This window comes from Conger conger, chromosome 3, assembly GCF_963514075.1.
Source record: "Conger conger chromosome 3, fConCon1.1, whole genome shotgun sequence".
NCBI lineage: Eukaryota > Metazoa > Chordata > Actinopteri > Anguilliformes > Congridae > Conger > Conger conger.
In genome coordinates this window covers 56,431,451-56,449,210 of record NC_083762.1, presented here as the reverse complement: position 1 = coordinate 56,449,210, position 17,760 = coordinate 56,431,451, and the positions used below count along the sequence as shown (strand labels likewise).

Sequence of the window (17,760 nt, the reverse complement as noted above, 5' to 3'; positions counted from 1 at the left end):
TAAATTTTCAAATCCTTTTTCTGCAAGGCGGATAGCACCATTAAATAGGGTATTTGTAATATTGTTGCCTTCAACTGTTCTGAACAATTTTAACAAGTATGTAGAGCAGAAATCGAGTTAAATACACTCAAATTATATACTTGGTGTTCAGTTCTTTTTATCATGGGTTTTCATCTCCTGCTCCACTCTTGATTTGTCCAAATACCAGATGCCAGTGTTTGGAACAAAAAGTGCTTTTTGGAGTTGCGTTTGAAATTCAAAAGAAGCCATAGTATAAGCAATCAGGAACAATGGGGCCTCACAGATGCGGGGCTGGCGCTTTCAACCAGGGGAGGTAGAATCACTTTCCCTCTGCTTTCATGTACACCGGAGGTCATGCTATCAGTGTCTTTGTGGAAATAGGAACTGAGAGGCCAGAGGGGACAGCAAAGAACAGAGACTGTAGCTCAGGTTAGCTCAGCATAAAGAAAACAAAACAAGTTGTTCATCCTCAACAGAACTGGAGAAAGGCCCTTTTTTGTGCTGTGATATTGATGTGTTGATCAAGGATTTAGAAAATAAATAAATAACACTGCACACACTGTATGATGAATGTACTTCAAATGTGCGACAGTGTAGATTCCATTTATAAATGCAATTATTTTGTAGAAACATATTGAAAAAATCTAAAGGGAAATTTGTTGACATGATTGTTACTATGAATGTAGAAAATGTACTGTAGGTTAATGGTTATTATGTGATCCTTTAGGCTTAATATAAAAATAAAAAATTAAGTATCCAGACTGTCTTAGTTTGGCAACCCATTACAGTGCAGCTACGCTCAATGCCATTCCAATGCCATTTCACAGGTAAACAAACTCAACTCAATTTAATCCTATTTGGCATCACCCTCTTAAAAGTGACTGACTGAGTTTTTATTTTCTATATATTTTCAATAAATTAATTTCATCATTCTGTATTTCCATCTTTTTGACCCATGTAGTGCATTCGAAGGGATTTGCATAGCTTGTGCATAAAAGGGTTATCGCAATAACAATGGTTAAAAATGAAATGGTATTCAGAATTACTCTAAATATTACTGAAACAAAGTAACAGAAGTTAAGACTCAAAGTGGAAGTGGAAGTTTTTTCTCACAGACAGTATTTTTTGCCTGTGGGGGTGCCAGGTGGGCTTACCAATACAGTGAAGCCACAGCCACAACACTGGCCAAATCCTGTTTTAACCCTCTGTTAATTGCAGCTGTATGGTAAACTCTCACAAACTGAATCATCCAAATAGAAAGGAAAGTTGATCTGATTGTGTCGGTAGTCGCCAGCGACAACACCGGCCCCAGAGGGTTAAATCTGATGACAATACTACTGAAAATGAGCATGATGCTTTTTTTTTTTTTCCTCAAAAGAAAACTTGGTAACCATATGATATGGATCTTATGAGTTGTAAAATGCTGTATGTTCTGTGCTAAATGCAAAATCACTTTCCACCTGCCGGTAACCCTCCCCCTCCCTGCTCTCCCATTGCCTCTGGCAGCAACTGGAGGTTTGTAAAAAAAAAAAAAAAAGAATATAATTACATCTAGTTTACTAATCTATTGACTGACGTCCATTGATTGGAGTTTTCATCAAATGCCCCACCCCTATCAAACACATTTCACATGCCATTTATTATCCAAAATCAGACTGACCCATTAATTATACGCATACTGAATAATACAATATTTTGAGAATGTATTTAGATGCCAAAGGATATAAAATTGGATAAAGTCACTGAACATGCCAGTGTTCTCAACGTGCCTATTGAAAAAGTCATGGCTTGTTTAAGCAGACAAAAAATGTGTGTTGTTTTGTGAAAGCTTAACAAATGATATACCATTAGAATGTTACAGTGCTCCTTAGTCGTCCCGATAACAGCTTGTTAATGGCCAGCTGAACACTCAGCAGATGTTTTACTATAGTTGCTTGCACACGGATGGCATTGCCTATATGGAGGCACATCTTGCACCATATAGCCTATATAAACCTCAGGTGACAGCACTCCTATGTACACATCTTTTTCGACTGTCCCAAAGATCATTTACAGAGTAACAGAAGGGAAGAAAAAAGAGGAAATATCACCCAAAACCCCCAAGTAGCATATGAGGTAAACAACTCCCTAGTGGGGAGAAAAACCCTCAAACAGTGGTGAAAAAAAAACATGATGGGAAATCTCTGAAGGTACCTGGCTATAGGGGGATGCTCATCCTTCCCTGGCCTATAGGCTAAGATGGTAACAGTTCAGGTATTAAACTAGAAGGTAAACTAGAAAGTCTACATGGAGAAAGTCCACATTGTAAGATGTATCAGTACATAGAATAAGATGTTCTCATGCTCAGAATACCTGTACCACACTATGGATTGGTTCACTGGATCCTTGCCATGATAAGGATACCGATTTTAATGATGACTTGTGTTATCTGTGATTTGCCTCCCCACCTGTTACAAAATAAGGAACGGTTGATGTGAAAGCAGTGGCATCTTAAAATAGCTTATACAGATTGAGTTTTAAAATGGTATGACCAGATTGATTGAAAATTTCATTGTCATAATGAATTAAATAGTGACAAAGGGGGTTAAATAAAACGTATCCTGACACGAGAACCCTCATTCTGTTGGTGATTTTACAATATGCATGCTATTTATACTTCCATGGCTGTAGACGTTATTTAATTTGATGATGAATTGTCCATATACTTAACGAGGGAGAAAAAAAATGCTAACATAAATCAGGCTAGCTTCTCAAAATTTGAACAATACTATCATTCTAAGGCTATCATTCAATACAACTTATTGGCTCCTTAAAACCAAATCCACAGTATCAGGGGTTTAGAAAATGTTTCAGTTCAAAATCCCTTGGAGATAGGATCAAATACGTTAACCATCAGTTTTTACAGGTCCGGTTTTCGAAACCTACATAGGATGCTTTTCCTTGTATCCTAAATAAATCAGAGTTCCAGGGGTGCTCGCCAATTCCAAGGGAATTTTAAACATCACATTTTTGCCATGTTTACATGTGCTGGGTACCTTAACAATACACCCCGATTTAAATAAGTCAGCTTTGTGATACGGAAAACCCAGGGTTAGAGCTTAGGCTGGCTCCCTAACCCTGTAATTTTACTTCATTGCGCACCCCCTGCACTAAAAGGGACATTAAATAAAAAAATATTAAAAATATACAGTACTGTGCAAAAGTCCTAGGCACCTGCACAACATTCTTTACAGATAAGATTCTTTCCAAAATAATTCAATGAAAGGTCCAAAATAAACATACTATACATTTTACATTACATTTTATTAATTTGGCAGAATAGTTAAAAAATGAATCAAATCAATATTTTTTGTGACCACCCTTCGGCGTTAAAACTGCATCACTTCTCTGAGATAGCCAACGCTGTCCTGCAGTTGTATAAGACAATCAGCAGGGAGGTTGTTCCAAGCATGTTGGAAAACTTGTCACAGTTCTTCTGCAGACTTTGGTTGGCTCCTTGCTTCTGATCTCAGACAGCCTTAATCAAGTTTTTATGTAAAAAGTAATTGCTTACAGTAAAAAAATGTCTCTGTCAAATTAAATCTTTTGGAAAATGAATATTTGGAAATCTCAAATGTGTTCTTTTTATACTAGCGCACTCTGAAAAATAAACATAAATATAATAAAGTCTAGGGTGCCTAAGACTTCTGCACAGTTCTGTATATATAATATATATAATGTACACGCAATGAGTATTTTATTAAGTAGACCTGTACACCAGATTTTTAAAGCAAGTATTTTAATTAGCCAATCATGTGGCAGCGGCTGCATCAGCAGAAGTCTAAAAAATAAGTCTAATAAATACTTAATAATGTACTCTCTCTCTCTCTCTCTCTCTCTCTATAGAGAGAGAGAGAGAGAGAGAGAGAGAGAGAGAGCGAGAGAGAGCAATCATTACAATGAGATGTACAACCGTCTTGAAAAGGAAACCTTGTGCAATTTCAGAAGCAAGCGATACATTAATTTCAGGTACGGAATGTGTTTCACTCCGCCTTCACATGTTCAATATGTTGCTCTCTGTGCACTAGCTAGATATGTGCAGCTAATAGCTGTACTTGAGTCATGCGTGAAGTGATGCGATATTTATCTATATTTATGAGTCATCTGGGGTCTTGTGACATGCAGGTCTAATAGCTTTTATGGCAGTCACAGATCAATTTGCAAAAGGTAACTTTTTTTTACCTTGGTAAGTAGAGCTCCAAATGGAACTGAAAACCCTCAAGAAATGAAATGACTCATGCAAATATTTTACAGCTAAAAGAGAATGATTCAGTGCCTTCGTAGAATAAACTCTCGACTATCAGTATGTTATTAAAATGATTAATTTGACGATAGAGCCTGCAATGTTTACTAAATATGTATTGTGACTGTGGGAGTATTGTATTACAGTATGCAGTTAATTAAACCATGTGTTTTTTTTCCAGAATGTTTGTGATACCACACTTTTTGATGATTAAAAAAGAAATGAAAGTATACATGTACTTCTAGGTCAAATTGAAGGACAGATTGAATCCAGAATTTAATCTCTGGCTCAGTAAATCTTTTTAAAAGAATTAAAAGAAAATGAAAGTTAAAAGAATGTTGGAAGAACATACAGTGCTGCTTTTGAAAGTGTGTGAACCCTACAGGGATGGCCATTATTTTTGTAGAAAATATTAAAATAAACTTTTAAATCTTTATCTAAAGCCAAATTCTCAATATAGACATTCTGAGTAAAGGGCACACACAATAAAAAAACCAAGTATATTCTCATTGTTTATTTAACAAAAGTGGTTTACGTAACAAAAACTAATGTGTGAAAAAATATGTGAACCCCCTTCAGTCAGTAGCTTGTGGCACCTCCAGCAATAACTTGGAGTAAATGTCTCCTATAGCCACTAATCAATCTTTCTTGAGGGATTTTTGCCCATTCCTTCTTACGGAATTCAACCAACTGGGTGAGGTTTGAGGGTTGCCATGTATGAACCTCCTGCTTCAGGTCCTGCCACAGCATCTCAGTTTGATTTAGGTCAGGACTTGGCCAATCCAAAATAACAGATCTTCTTCCTCCTGAGACATTATTTGGTAGATTTTCTTGAATACTTTGGGTCATTGTCTTGTTGGAAGACCCACTTTAGGCCCAGATTTAGCTCCTTAACTGATGGAATGTTCTCTGTGAACGCTGTGATGTTGAAACGCCATTAGCTGTGACAATTAGAACCAATTTTCAACCAACAAGCTTTAATTATTGTACAGCTGTTCAATGTTTTGGTATAGAATGTCGGTGCGTCAACTGTATTTTGAAACATTAATTTAAAGTGGCCTTGTTTTTGTTATTATTATCATTATTTATAATAATGATAATAATAATAATAATAATACATTTTATTATTAGTATTATTATTATTATTATTATTATTGTTATCATTATTATAAATAATGATAATAATAACAAATTGTTATTATTATTATTATTATCTTTCTTTTTTTTCATGTATTTCTTATACGTAATCTGCCCATTCAAACAGTTCAATCCCTGCATTTAGGAGTGGCATTTTTTGGGGAAAATACTTGTTCTGAAGGTCAGAGGGTGCAAACTGGTTTGTTCACTTGAGATGCAGTTTTTCTGCAAGTACATCAGTCCTGGCATTAGTGCTCTTAACACCCTCATCCTCCTGTGACATGTCAGTGACATCTGCTAGAAAGTGATTTTAGCCGGAAAGAAATAGTGCTTGTGCCAACCGAGAGTGAGAATTGAACACCTTTTCTCTTTCTTCCTTTAAAACAGATATTTACTTTCATTTTCCTATTTTTTAGGAGCAGAAATACCTCAACTTCAGCTTGAAAATGGAAAATGACACTTGTATTATTTTTGATGCCCTATAGCCGGCCTTTTAACTTAATCAAATACAAAAGAGGAACCATATTATGGTCATCAAAGCTGGTGAGAAATTTGATGCCCTTTGTACTACAGATTTTTTAGATTGGCTTAGACTAAAGAAATGTGTTATGTGTTCTGTGTGCTGTTCATTTATTTTTATTGTGATGAGCCATATATTGCCAATGTGATACCTGCACATGCACAACTGGAAAAATATACACACACAAGTACAAAGACAGCATTTATTTACACGCATAACAGTTCTATAAATTCACATGTCTGTCTGTCAACAATGGCATTTATTCTACATTGACAGATGAACTAAAATTCATAGAAACAAAATTGTTCATGATGTACTGAAATAAGCCATGTATTACATACTTAGCAGCAATTATTAAAACAGATATGTACATTTTGATATTTTTATTGGTATTATAGTGTTTCTCCTCAGGCTACTTTCAGAAACTCATGAAAATATATATGCTGCGATGTATCATGTTAATATCCACAATGATAATTTCTTCTAAATGTCTGAGCTTTTAACAGCTTTATTGGATTGTATTACCTTTGCTTCAGGCTTAGGAAAATAAAGCTGCAGCAAAGCTTAAAATACCCATCCATGTTCATCTAATATGTACAGTGCAGTCCATAAGTATTTGGACAGTTTGTTCTTTTCGCTCTGTTCTCTGGACTTGAAATGAAACAATGAATAATGAGTTTAAGGCGCCATCACCTTTCATTTTCATCAGGTAATCCTTGAAGTATTTGGACAGCTCACCTCTCAGCTGTTTCTGATTAGTAAAGGTATAAGGAAGCTTTCAGTATCTAGTCTTGATTCTAGTCTTTTGATTGACTTTGGAGTCTGTTATTGGTGTTTGTTAATATGAGGAAGCCAGAGAAATAAGAAAAAAACAACAGCATGACACATAGGCCCGACAATAGGCTTACCAAAACAAACTGTTTGGAACATCATTAAGAGCACTGGTGTATGTTTGGGATCATTGCCTTGCTGTGGGATGAAGCACTGGCCAATGAGTTCGGAGACAAGATCCTGCTGTATACTTCAGAATTAATTATGCTGCTTTTATCGGCATCTGCATTATCAATGAAAGCAAGAAAGAAGATAAGATGGGAATTCGCTTAACATTTGGATAGAAACAACTTCAGTCTCTCTCTCTCTCTCTCTCTCTCTCTCTCCTCTCTCAGCTGCCGCGGCTGCAGCAGCAGCTGCCACAAACGCCGCCCTTGTCGAGGCCATGAAGGTAAAGAAGATCAAGCTGGAAGTGATGAGCAACTACCACGGCAGCAGCAACCAGCACGGAGCCGACGAGAACGGGGACTACAGCTCCAGCGTGGGTGAGTCCCCCCCAAACCCACCTCAACGGCATACTGTTTATACACTAACAGGGCTTCAAATGTCATACACTTGAAACCTCACCTCTACTTTTAAATTCAGGTTTTGTCAGGAAAACAGACACGTGAATAGAAACAAAGCATTAGCTCAGATTCTGTCTTGAAGAGAATGTGCTCACACTAACAATGCTCCCAAAGATGACATTACATTTCCTTTGGCTCTTTGCCAGGTCTGTGAATCACATATCAAACTGTCCGTATGTAGTGTAGTCTCACAGGTGAGCATGATGGTTTACACAACATGGGTAGCGTTGTATAGTTTGTCGGGGAGAATTTTTTAGGGAGCAAGTGTTTCTCTTTTCATTCCCTTATATTCTCAGTACAAGAAAGCTGAATGGGTATTTTGATTTTATTTTTTTCTGATACTTTCTTATGCCACAAAACTCAATACCAATAAATACGTTAGTCATCTGAAATCCGTTTAACTGGAAAATCACTGACAATATTGAAATCCTCAATGACAAGATTCCTACATGGGAAGTCCGCAAACCGTTCCAGCATTTGTGAGCCGGCACAAGCTTCATATCTTAGCTGTTTCACAGGGGAGGCAAAGAAACAAAATCATTATTCGGTCAAAATTGAGGAAATACCATAAATGCTAAAAAAGCCTACCCTGGATCCCTCCATCATCCAGAACTACCGCCCGGTATCTCTTCTTCCTTTCCTTTCTAAAACTATAGAACGAGCCGCTTCTACTCAACTTTCTTCCTTCTTTTCTAACAACAACCTGCTAGACCCCCATCAGTCTGGCTTCAGATCGGGCCACTCGACAGAGACTGCGCTCCTCTCCGTCAGTGAGTCACTTCATGCCGCACGAGCAGCCTCCCTCTCCTCTGTCCTCATTCTTCTAGATCTCTCTGCTGCCTTCGACACTGTGGATCACTCCATCCTCCTGTCTGCCCTGTCAGCAACGGGCATCTGTGGCACAGCCCTGGACTGGATTGAGTCCTACCTCTCTGGTCGCTCCTTCCAGGTTGCCTGGGCTGGTTCGGTATCGACACCTCGGCCCCTCGCCACAGGAGTTCCCCAGGGCTCAGTCCTTGGCCCGCTTCTTTTTTCTCTCTACACTCGCTCCCTTGGCCCTGTGATCACTGCACATGGGCTATCCTACCACTGCTATGCGGACGATACCCAACTCTTCGTCTCGTTCCCGCCGTCTGATACGCAGGTTTCAGCCCGTATCTCTGCTTGCCTGAGGGACATCCAGAGCTGGATGGACAACCACCATCTAAAGCTCAACCCAGGTAAAACTGAAATGATATTCATCCCTGCTAAGACCTCTCCCCATCTGGATCTCTCCATTTCCCTCGGGGATACCACACTCACGCCGTCACCCAGTGCAAGGAACCTCGGCGTGGTGATGGACAGCAGACTGTCCCTTTCCGAGAACATTGCGGCGGTGACCCGGTCTTGCAGGTTCTTCCTATACAACATACGGAGAATCCGCCCCTTTCTCACCCCCTACTCGACCCAGCTCCTGGTCCAAGCGATGGTTCTGTCCCGCCTGGACTACTGCAATTCCCTCTTGGCTGGCCTCCCAGCGTCTGCCATCAGACCCCTCCAACTCATCCAGAATGCAGCAGCTCGTCTGGTCTTCAACCTTCCCAAATACTCACACGTCACCCCCCTGCTTACTTCCCTCCACTGGCTGCCTGTCATGGCTCGCATCAAATTCAAAACATTGGTGCTAGCCTTCCAAGCAGTTAAAGGGTCTTCCCCAGCTTATCTGCAAAAAATCATCAGACCCTACACCCCTGCCAGACCTCTTCGTTCAGCCTCCACAGGCCGCTTGGCACCTCCCCCTCTCAGAACCTCCACCTCACGCTCACGACTACTGTCTGTTCTGGCTCCACGGTGGTGGAACGAACTCCCCGTTGAGGTCAGAACTATAGAATCCCTCCCCACCTTCAAGCGCAAGCTGAAGACACACCTCTTCAAACAGCACCTCTCCCCATCCCTCCCTACCTCCCTGTGAACCTTAATTGTTGTCTCTGTGACTTGTGTATCAGTATTTTAGTTGGCTAGGTAAGCAGTGTTTGGATAGTTAACTTTGGTGACTTTTGCTCTGTTTGTTTGTTTGTTCAAAAAAAAAAAAAAAAAAAAAAAAAAAAAAAAATGGCCCTTGTCCTTATCTTTCTTGTACAGGTAGCAGTTGAAATTGTACTTACCTCTAGGGTCTTTCAGCGAACTTATCCCTGGTTATGGGTATGCACTTTGTTGTACGTCGCTCTGGATAAGAGCGTCTGCCAAATGCCAATAATGTAATGTAATGTAATCATGTAGAAGCCTCGCAACTGCAAGCCATGAAGCAGGTAGCAAGCACGTTCATGTTGGCAATCAGTAAATTAGCTATCATTCTCATCTGCCTGCCTCATTTTGGTTTTGTATTGTACTTTTGTGCACAGCAACATTCTACGTTGGCTAGCTACGCGTGTCCGAGAGGTGAAGAAATTCATCTTCCAGTCAGATTAAATTAGAATTATAGGCCTATGTAAAATGAAAATGTAATTTTAATAATTTATTTTATTTGAACTATTATGTCTCCCTGGTACAGCTAATAGCCTACACTTTATAGGAAAGTTAGGCATTTTGGCTTGCTTATTCCATTGCTTTGTCTGACAAGCCCAAGAAAGCTGACGGTGACACAGAGCTGTCAGTGCTTTATCTGAACTGAATCCCAGACAGTAGAGGCTATTTAATGTGCACTTTGTCTTTGCTTGGTTCAGGTAACAAGGTAATTGAAAGTGAAATCAGGTGGTGTAGTGCACAGTAGGAGCAAATACCTGCAGACACCAAGGTCCTGAAAGTGTGGAGTACAACTTTGAATTGCTGGCAGTGTTTGGCACTTTATATTTTGAAAACAAGGTTTATACAAAGATTTAACAAACCAAATGCATGAGGAACAACAAAAAAAACCTGACCGCATGACCTCCCTGCCGAGTAATTACGCTGATAATATAGTCAGGGCAAGTGTAGAAATGAAGGCACTAGCGCTCTGGGTTAAACACACAACAGCGATGCTTCCCTCGCTCATCCACAATCACCCAGGCTCTTTGGATGTAATATTTGCTTGAACAGATGAGGAGCTTGTTGGCATGGAGATGTATGGGCTGAAGAGGCATGAGCAGGCGTTTGAAGGTGACCTGTCACCGCATTTGGACAAATCTCTCGCTCGCAGAAACGTTCAAAATAAATCATTAAAGAGAGGTGGCTGCTCGTTCTAGGATTTAAATCGCTCCAGATTTATGAGTTTGAGTGAATGCTCGCTCTGGTCAAAGGATAGATGTGGAGACAAATGATGTTGGGTGCTGAAGCCATCCTGATATTGATTGCCGGATGCCTCTGCAATCTTGTTTATGTCAAGCACTCTTGTGTGACAGGGCGGCAGACAGAACATACATGCAATAAGGAGGGCAAACATTGCCATTTCTATCCATGCCTCTCAGAAAAACATCTCATTCCTTCATGATATCATTGCGATTTAAATTATTTTTCTTTTTTAAGAGAGGTAATTTTACTTAACAAAACATGCTTGAGATGGCAACAGTTTTCTGGAACAGAGAAAAATAAAATGACAAAAAAAAACATGGATGTGTCTCATTTTCTGGCTATCTCTTGAATATTAATTTTGGGAAAAGTGCAAGAACATTATTCAATCTTGACAGCCCATGTTTAAAAAAATCCGAATTGAGAATAGTAATTTTAAGGACAATATTTTAATATTTGCACTTGTTCATCAAATTTGGCTTTTCAATAATCTTCTTAAAATGGTAATGAGTTTTATCCTATATGTGTTTTCATGACTAAAACTATCCTGTGTGCTATGCTGTGAATCATTTTGAGGAACCAATTTCAGGACTGCCTGGTATTGAACACAGAGTGCACTATTTCTGGCAAATGCCGTTCTGTTGCACTGGTGAAATGGCATTTTCATCATGAATCTTGTTGCACATTAGCCCTTTTGTTCATTCGGTGATTTGCTATCCAATTTAACATTAATTCCTGTATTCATTCTTGTTTTTAATTGTTTTTTATTTTATGTGTGCAACCACCAACTGTTCTCCAACATGATATTTAGGCAATATTTCAATAAAATTCTAATTAATTAGGACAAATTTATCTTATTTGTTCTGTTTTTGGAACATTAGAACATTAATCCCCTCCTGGGAGGAGCTTCTTCCGATGAGTATATCCTCATCTTCCATTGCAATGGTGAACCAGAGCCATGCTAGTCATGGCTCCTAAATGCAATATAAAGACTTTATTTGCGCCACACGCTTTGACCAGGGCGCTCCTTGCCTCTGGTTATGAAAGTAGCTGTGCCAGTGAGCCCACAGTCTTTGCCATTGATGGTGCACCATTCACCATTTGTGGAAAACAGAGCCCAGAGGCTGCTTATGCCAGTTGTTCAATGTTGGAGATTAACCACTCTGTTGTCATTGTGTAAATGTAAAATCAGACAGATTCTCCAGTCATTTAATCTGTTTGCACCAACATTATCAATTATAACAGGTTCTATTGTAAAATTTATTTGAATTCTGTTTGACAAACACGTGATTGTATCAACAATTAAACTGATAGGTGGAGTATTCTCTCCTTGATTTTAATAATGCACTTAGGAGAAGGGGGACTCTGTGAGTGTACAGTGTAGCTGTACAGAGGTTGTCACCTCCTGACTTCGAGACAAGTAAATAGTACGCACTTGCCTACTGTTGAGTTGACCTGAACCAGAAAGTACAAGCCAAAGCACAGCTCTCACCCTTACCGACACCTCCCTGGTTTAAGGGAAGAAATGACTTTATGAAGTAAATGTGTGTATGTGAGACCTTGAGCAGAGATTTAAAAAAGGAAGAAGGAGAAATCTTACTTTGGCCACTGGGTGCCATTTCAAATCTTGTTTCTGTGCCACGGCGACTTTAATGGAGCTCAAATCCTCTTTGTAATTAGACGGGGGAATTGCATGTATCATCAGGCAGATGATGCAGGGTGTAACAAAACGATTTTCTTTTGGAGGAGGGGAGGAACGCAGATCCGTGGCAGAAGCTCCACCAGGTGTCTGATGCGAGGGAGGTATTAAAACAGGAGAGAGAACGAGTGTGAGTGAGAGAGAGGAAGAGAGGGAGAGAGAGAAGGGAAGTCTTTGCATGGTTTACAGGGTCATCCCGTTTTGTCTGTCAGTCCCCCTTGCCGTAAGAGGTCGATGCTCCAGAGAGATAGCTGAATTGAGTCCACAGATGTAAGCTCAGAGGAGCTAATTGGTTCTCGTCTCTTTGTCCCATTCATTTTCATTTTTGAGCAATTACGGGCAATTATCTGTGTTCCCATGTTGGGACTCAACCCTTCTTTAAAGTTAGCCGCTGTTTTCCTGTTCAAGGCGGCTGGTAGGCAAGTGTCAGGCTGGACAAAATTGTCAAGAGGAAACACGCTCCGAAAACTTCCCATCAAACCGGAGGGAATCCATACAAAGAGTCTAAGTGATTGAGAATTTGAGGAAATTCGCAGGATGTACTTGCCATAAACAGATTCTTTGACAATCTTGAACTGTAATGTTTGGTTTGTGCTGTGTGTTTTTGCAGTTATTTATTTATTTATTTATTTATTTATATATGTTACAAGTCATAATTTAAGAAAACTGTTGCTTATGTGTAATACGAACATCTGGGATTTGAGGCTGCAGCCCTTGGACCACCTCAAAAGCGCGGGTACTCACATTGTAATGAGCATACATTCTGGATTCCTGACAATTACCTACACTTAAGTGCATTTTTGCATGAGGACAAATTTCATTCCTTCCTGTAAGAAGCATGGTGGCTTAGTCTGCGGCTCCTGCTGTTCAGTAATGGGAGGTAATGCTTGACGCAAGCTACAGATAGCCTTGCTATGACTAGCTAGCTCCAGATGTGTGCTCATTTAGCCGTTATTTATAGGCGGCCGAGCAAGCTTAATGCTATTTTAGCTCACTTTGTACTCGGAGCCCTGCTGATAATAAATAACAGCTTGTGTACTGCAAAACTGCCTTTTTATTGTGTTGTCCGTTCTGCCAAGGCTGTCAAGAGATGGCCCTCTACAATAATCCTATGCTCTGTGAGAAAACCTGATTTTCCACTGTATGATAAGAGCCATGAGCCCAGTACTCTTTATAGCTAAACCTGTAATGCTCTCTATCATCTTTCTTGTGTGTGTATTGCTTTATAAGAATGGGTATACTTACTTATAAGGAATGGCGTGGCTTAAAAATGAAAGCAAGGCAGCAATTGACATAATGAGACATTCAACAAGGAAATACGGAGAAACCTTCGCTCCCATAAGTCCACACCAGTAAAATAACACATTTGTCACATATCCCTATTTAACTTTTTCCGGTGTATATAAAGTGAAAACAGACCCTGCAGGCTTTAGCTGAGCCTCTCGTTTGTTGATTGGGATCCGTTTGGTCACACGGTACACCAGCTGTCATCTCAGCCTGACTGCTGTGATTTAATTAGTCTGTTTATGTCCTTTCTAATAATAAAACCCTCTCTGCGGTCAGTCAGAAGCAATGAGGGCCTCGCTTTGTCAGAGCTAATGCTACACAATGCTGCATGTGGACATTTAAAAGGCCTTATTCCCTTCGACAATACTCTTCCCTCGTCACCGTTTGTTGTGGGGAGAGCGGTCAACCAGGACAGGACAGCAACCAAACGTATTTATTTTGTATGTAAACACATTTTTCCTTGGTGGCAGAAAAAAAAAATGATGAGCAAATACATGCGTGTGTGTATGCATTTGGGCGCATGTGCGGCCGTGGGTGTGTGTCTGTGTTTGTTTGTGCATGGACGTGTGTGTGTTTATGATTGTTTCTGTTGGAAATATCCTTGAGACACAGGGCTGGATTCAATCAAAATTCTACTTTGGAATAATTGCAAACATGTCTTTCAGAGCTGCATTTTTTTAAATTAATGATTGATGAATGCTGAACCTGCCGAACTGTTCTCAAGTATCTGAATTTTATTGGAAGTGGTTGTTAAGGAGAGAGGTTGATTATCACATATAATTTATTAAGGATACTTAATTTAGGTATTTTATGATGCTCCTGCTTTCTTACAATAAAAAAGTGTACACAGGTGACATTCCAATAAACAGTACATACATTTCTGTTGTAATAAATTATGAAGCAATATTTTGTCACAATGGAGAGAGTGGGAGTAGACAGGGCTTTGACAAGACAAGGGGTTTCCCCTACATTTTAATAGAGGCTAACTCTATTAGACAATTGCAACTGCAGGAGGCAGATGACAAAAGGCAAGCCTTGTTCATTTAGCATATTTTCGAATTAAATTGATAATAATTTAAATGTAATAGTGTTTAGTAGGACAGACTAATTCACTTGTCACTGAAAGATAACTATCGGCATAAGATATGTGGAAATATGGATGTCTAACAGTGTACTGTATACAACCATGTACCATCAGAAAAATGTATCTCACAATATGACAGATTTTTAAAAATATCAAGATGATCCACATCAGGTTCTACCTGGTCCGAGGGACAATACTTTTCTGTCTGTGAATTGACAAGAGCATAATATGCTATCAGCAGCAATGGGACTGTTGTAGTTTACCAGTCTAGTTTGGTTAACTCTCTTTGACAGATGCACAGCTTAAAAAATTAAATGACCAGTTTTCACGTCTGTCCTAATCAGCATCGGGCTGTGTTTTTTCCTTAATTGAATGAATCCATTTTGAGATGTTTGTCTGGGTGATGATGCATACTGTACTTGTGACTCCCTCTTTTGCTAGTCTCTGTCAGATCGAATTTACAAGTATAATTGTATGACCTTTGGAGCATTGATAGGAGACGATTTGAAGAGACAGTGTCACTTGGTGTAAATTTGATTCGTGAAATAAATGTTATTTACGGATCAGCTTTTTCTGTTTGTTACAATAACCTCAGCTGCAGATTTAGCCATTCATTAGCCTGTTTTAGAAGTTTCCCTGATAGTCAAGAACTGTAAGAATCAAGATCTCTAGAAACTCTTACCATACCTCTCACCAGCTGTCATACCAACGGGCAGGGATGTCCCAGATTAGACATTAGACGGAGGCTTTTTGAAGTGACACATTTGACACACACCTCACGATTCAAGTGCTTCCATTTGTCTTTGTTTAAATCCTGCTATTCACCTTAGACCCACCTTCACTGACTGAATGTTATTAGTAACTATTGTTTCTTGAAATGTTTATTACCCTATACTGCATTGCTCTGTTAAGTCTTAATGTATGCAGGTATACTGTATGCTGGCAAAGAGGCCATCTAAAATGTTTTCTGAGATGGCTGGACTGGTAAACCTAATTTGAACAAGATTTTATATGTAGATCTTCGCCATTATCTTGTCTACAGTGTGGCGAAGTGAAAAGCTTGCATGCACCTACTCTTATTTAATTAAATATCCCATAAGAATAGGTGACCCGACACAAGCTTCAGATAGATGCCTCGCATCCATCACTTTCCGGTCAAAATTGAAAAGGGTAAATATGTGAAATTTTGTAAATATTGGGACTACTTAGTCCGTCAAGCTATGATAAACATAGCAAATAGACTCGCCATACATTTCGGAGACCCAAACAGACATTTGTGCCTTCATACAAGTTTGTAATTGATGTGGTTTTTAAACATAGATATCACACTTATATCAGTCCCTGTATTGACAAGTTGCGGTATATCGTAATACTGTTTTATTATAATAAACCATTCTTGTTTAATGAAGAGATATAGCCGTTCGTTCTTCTGCTGCTTCTGCTTCTTACTGGTCAGTGCTGCTTTCTTAAACAGTTTTAAGGTGGGATACCTTCTCACCTAGAACTATAACTTTAATCAATTTGTCTCAAGCAAACAGGTTGCATAGACAGACTACACTGATTACAGTAAATGCAGCAGAAATGGTAATAATACATTTGGATAGCACCCAGAGCAATTTATTTTTCATGCAAGCACGAATGCTAAAACAAAAAATGAAAAGTGTGAAAATATGCGAAGCAAGACAAAACAAAATGGAAAAAATAGCTAACCCTGCTGAAAAAAAGCTAGGTTTTGAAACAGCTGGTAGCTGGTTGACCAGTTAAGATCCACTCCCAGCTTGACATGGTTTAGCTGGTTGACCAGTTCATACCAACTCCCAGCTTGACATGGTTTGACCAGACAAGCTACCAGCAGTAGCTGGTTAACCAGCTCATACCCAGCTGGACCAGCTTTATGACCAGCCTGACGTGCAAAATATATGTATATTTTTTTATTTACTCTTACTTGAGTAATTCAGTGAAAAACGAATTACTCTTTTTTCTGATATAGGAGTGCTTGCTGTATACTTAAGTATTTAAAGTATTCTCTCCACCCATGTGTATATGTCAGTGAGGCATGCCCATAAAATAGGTTTCATTTTAAAACTGAACTTGAGGGAAATGCCTTATTGGTCATTTAGCATTGCCCTAAATGTTGGTGCAGAGAGATTTTCCCATCACATGGATATCGCATGACAAAAAGGCCATCTTTTTTCATGTACTTGTGCCTTTGATTGATGCAGTTCCTTTCATGTGCCGAAATGTATAGACTTTGATTGGTCAATTCTTTTAGTTAGTTTGCTAAACGTCTGCATTCCCTGTTTGATCACTTTCACGTGTGAGCGCTTAGAGCAAATAAGCATTGTTTGAAAGCCTACAAACCTATACGCGATCATTTGATTCAGCTCCAGTGCAGATGTTGCCTTGAGCTTTCGGAGTTGTTCCATAGCACCACTTTTATTCCCAATGCTTTTCCAGAATTAGATCATAAACGAACGTGGATTTTCCAACCGAGGCTAATTAAGTCCATTAGCTCTCTTCTTTTAAGTGTCGCATCTTGGCACTGGGGCTCTTTTTGCTCCGTCAGGCAAAACCATGATAGCTTTCATTTTGAGAAAACTTTTGTGCTATTTAGCTTCGCGCTGAATTGTTGTACCATGAATTCACATTTGGCCTGGCATCAAAAGAGTCACCCGCCCCCCATTTGTTTCTTTGTTGTACAGAATTTTTCATTTCAATGTAAGTTTAATTGTCATTAAATCTTCAATTTATTGGATTCGTTATGAATTATTTTCAGTAAAATACATTTGATGGTTTTTCTTGATCCATTTTAGCTCACTGTTGAGGCACATGAATTTAGGTGGAAAAACAGCACTAAACGGGCATAAAATGCTCCTTTTTTTCACATTGTTACCCTTGCTAAGTTTCATGTTTACCAATGTTGGTGTTTTGGGTCTGGTGCATTAACCCTCCGTAAGCAGCTTTTTCCATAACAAGTACTGAAAGTTTAACAAATTTAAGCAGGCAGTTGCAGCTAGTACAAATATTACTGTTGTTAAAAAGTAAAAAAACATTTATAGGCTGGTATATTTAATTGTGTTTTCCTTTAAT

General features: G+C 39.1%; 1 protein-coding gene across 4 annotated transcripts in view; it reads left to right on the top strand.

The window, feature by feature from the left end:
* Positions 1–17,760, top strand: part of LOC133125045 (dachshund homolog 1-like) — a 101,251-nt gene that overhangs the window by 56,384 nt on the left and 27,107 nt on the right. For all 4 annotated transcript variants that reach the window (XR_009708377.1, XM_061236745.1, XM_061236744.1 and 1 more), the window contains exon 3: positions 7,127–7,276. Coding sequence is in view for 3 of the 4 variants with exons in the window: in XM_061236745.1 (XP_061092729.1) it covers positions 7,127–7,276 (150 nt within the window). In the remaining variant the exon portion in view is untranslated. The remainder of the gene's footprint in view (positions 1–7,126; positions 7,277–17,760) is intronic.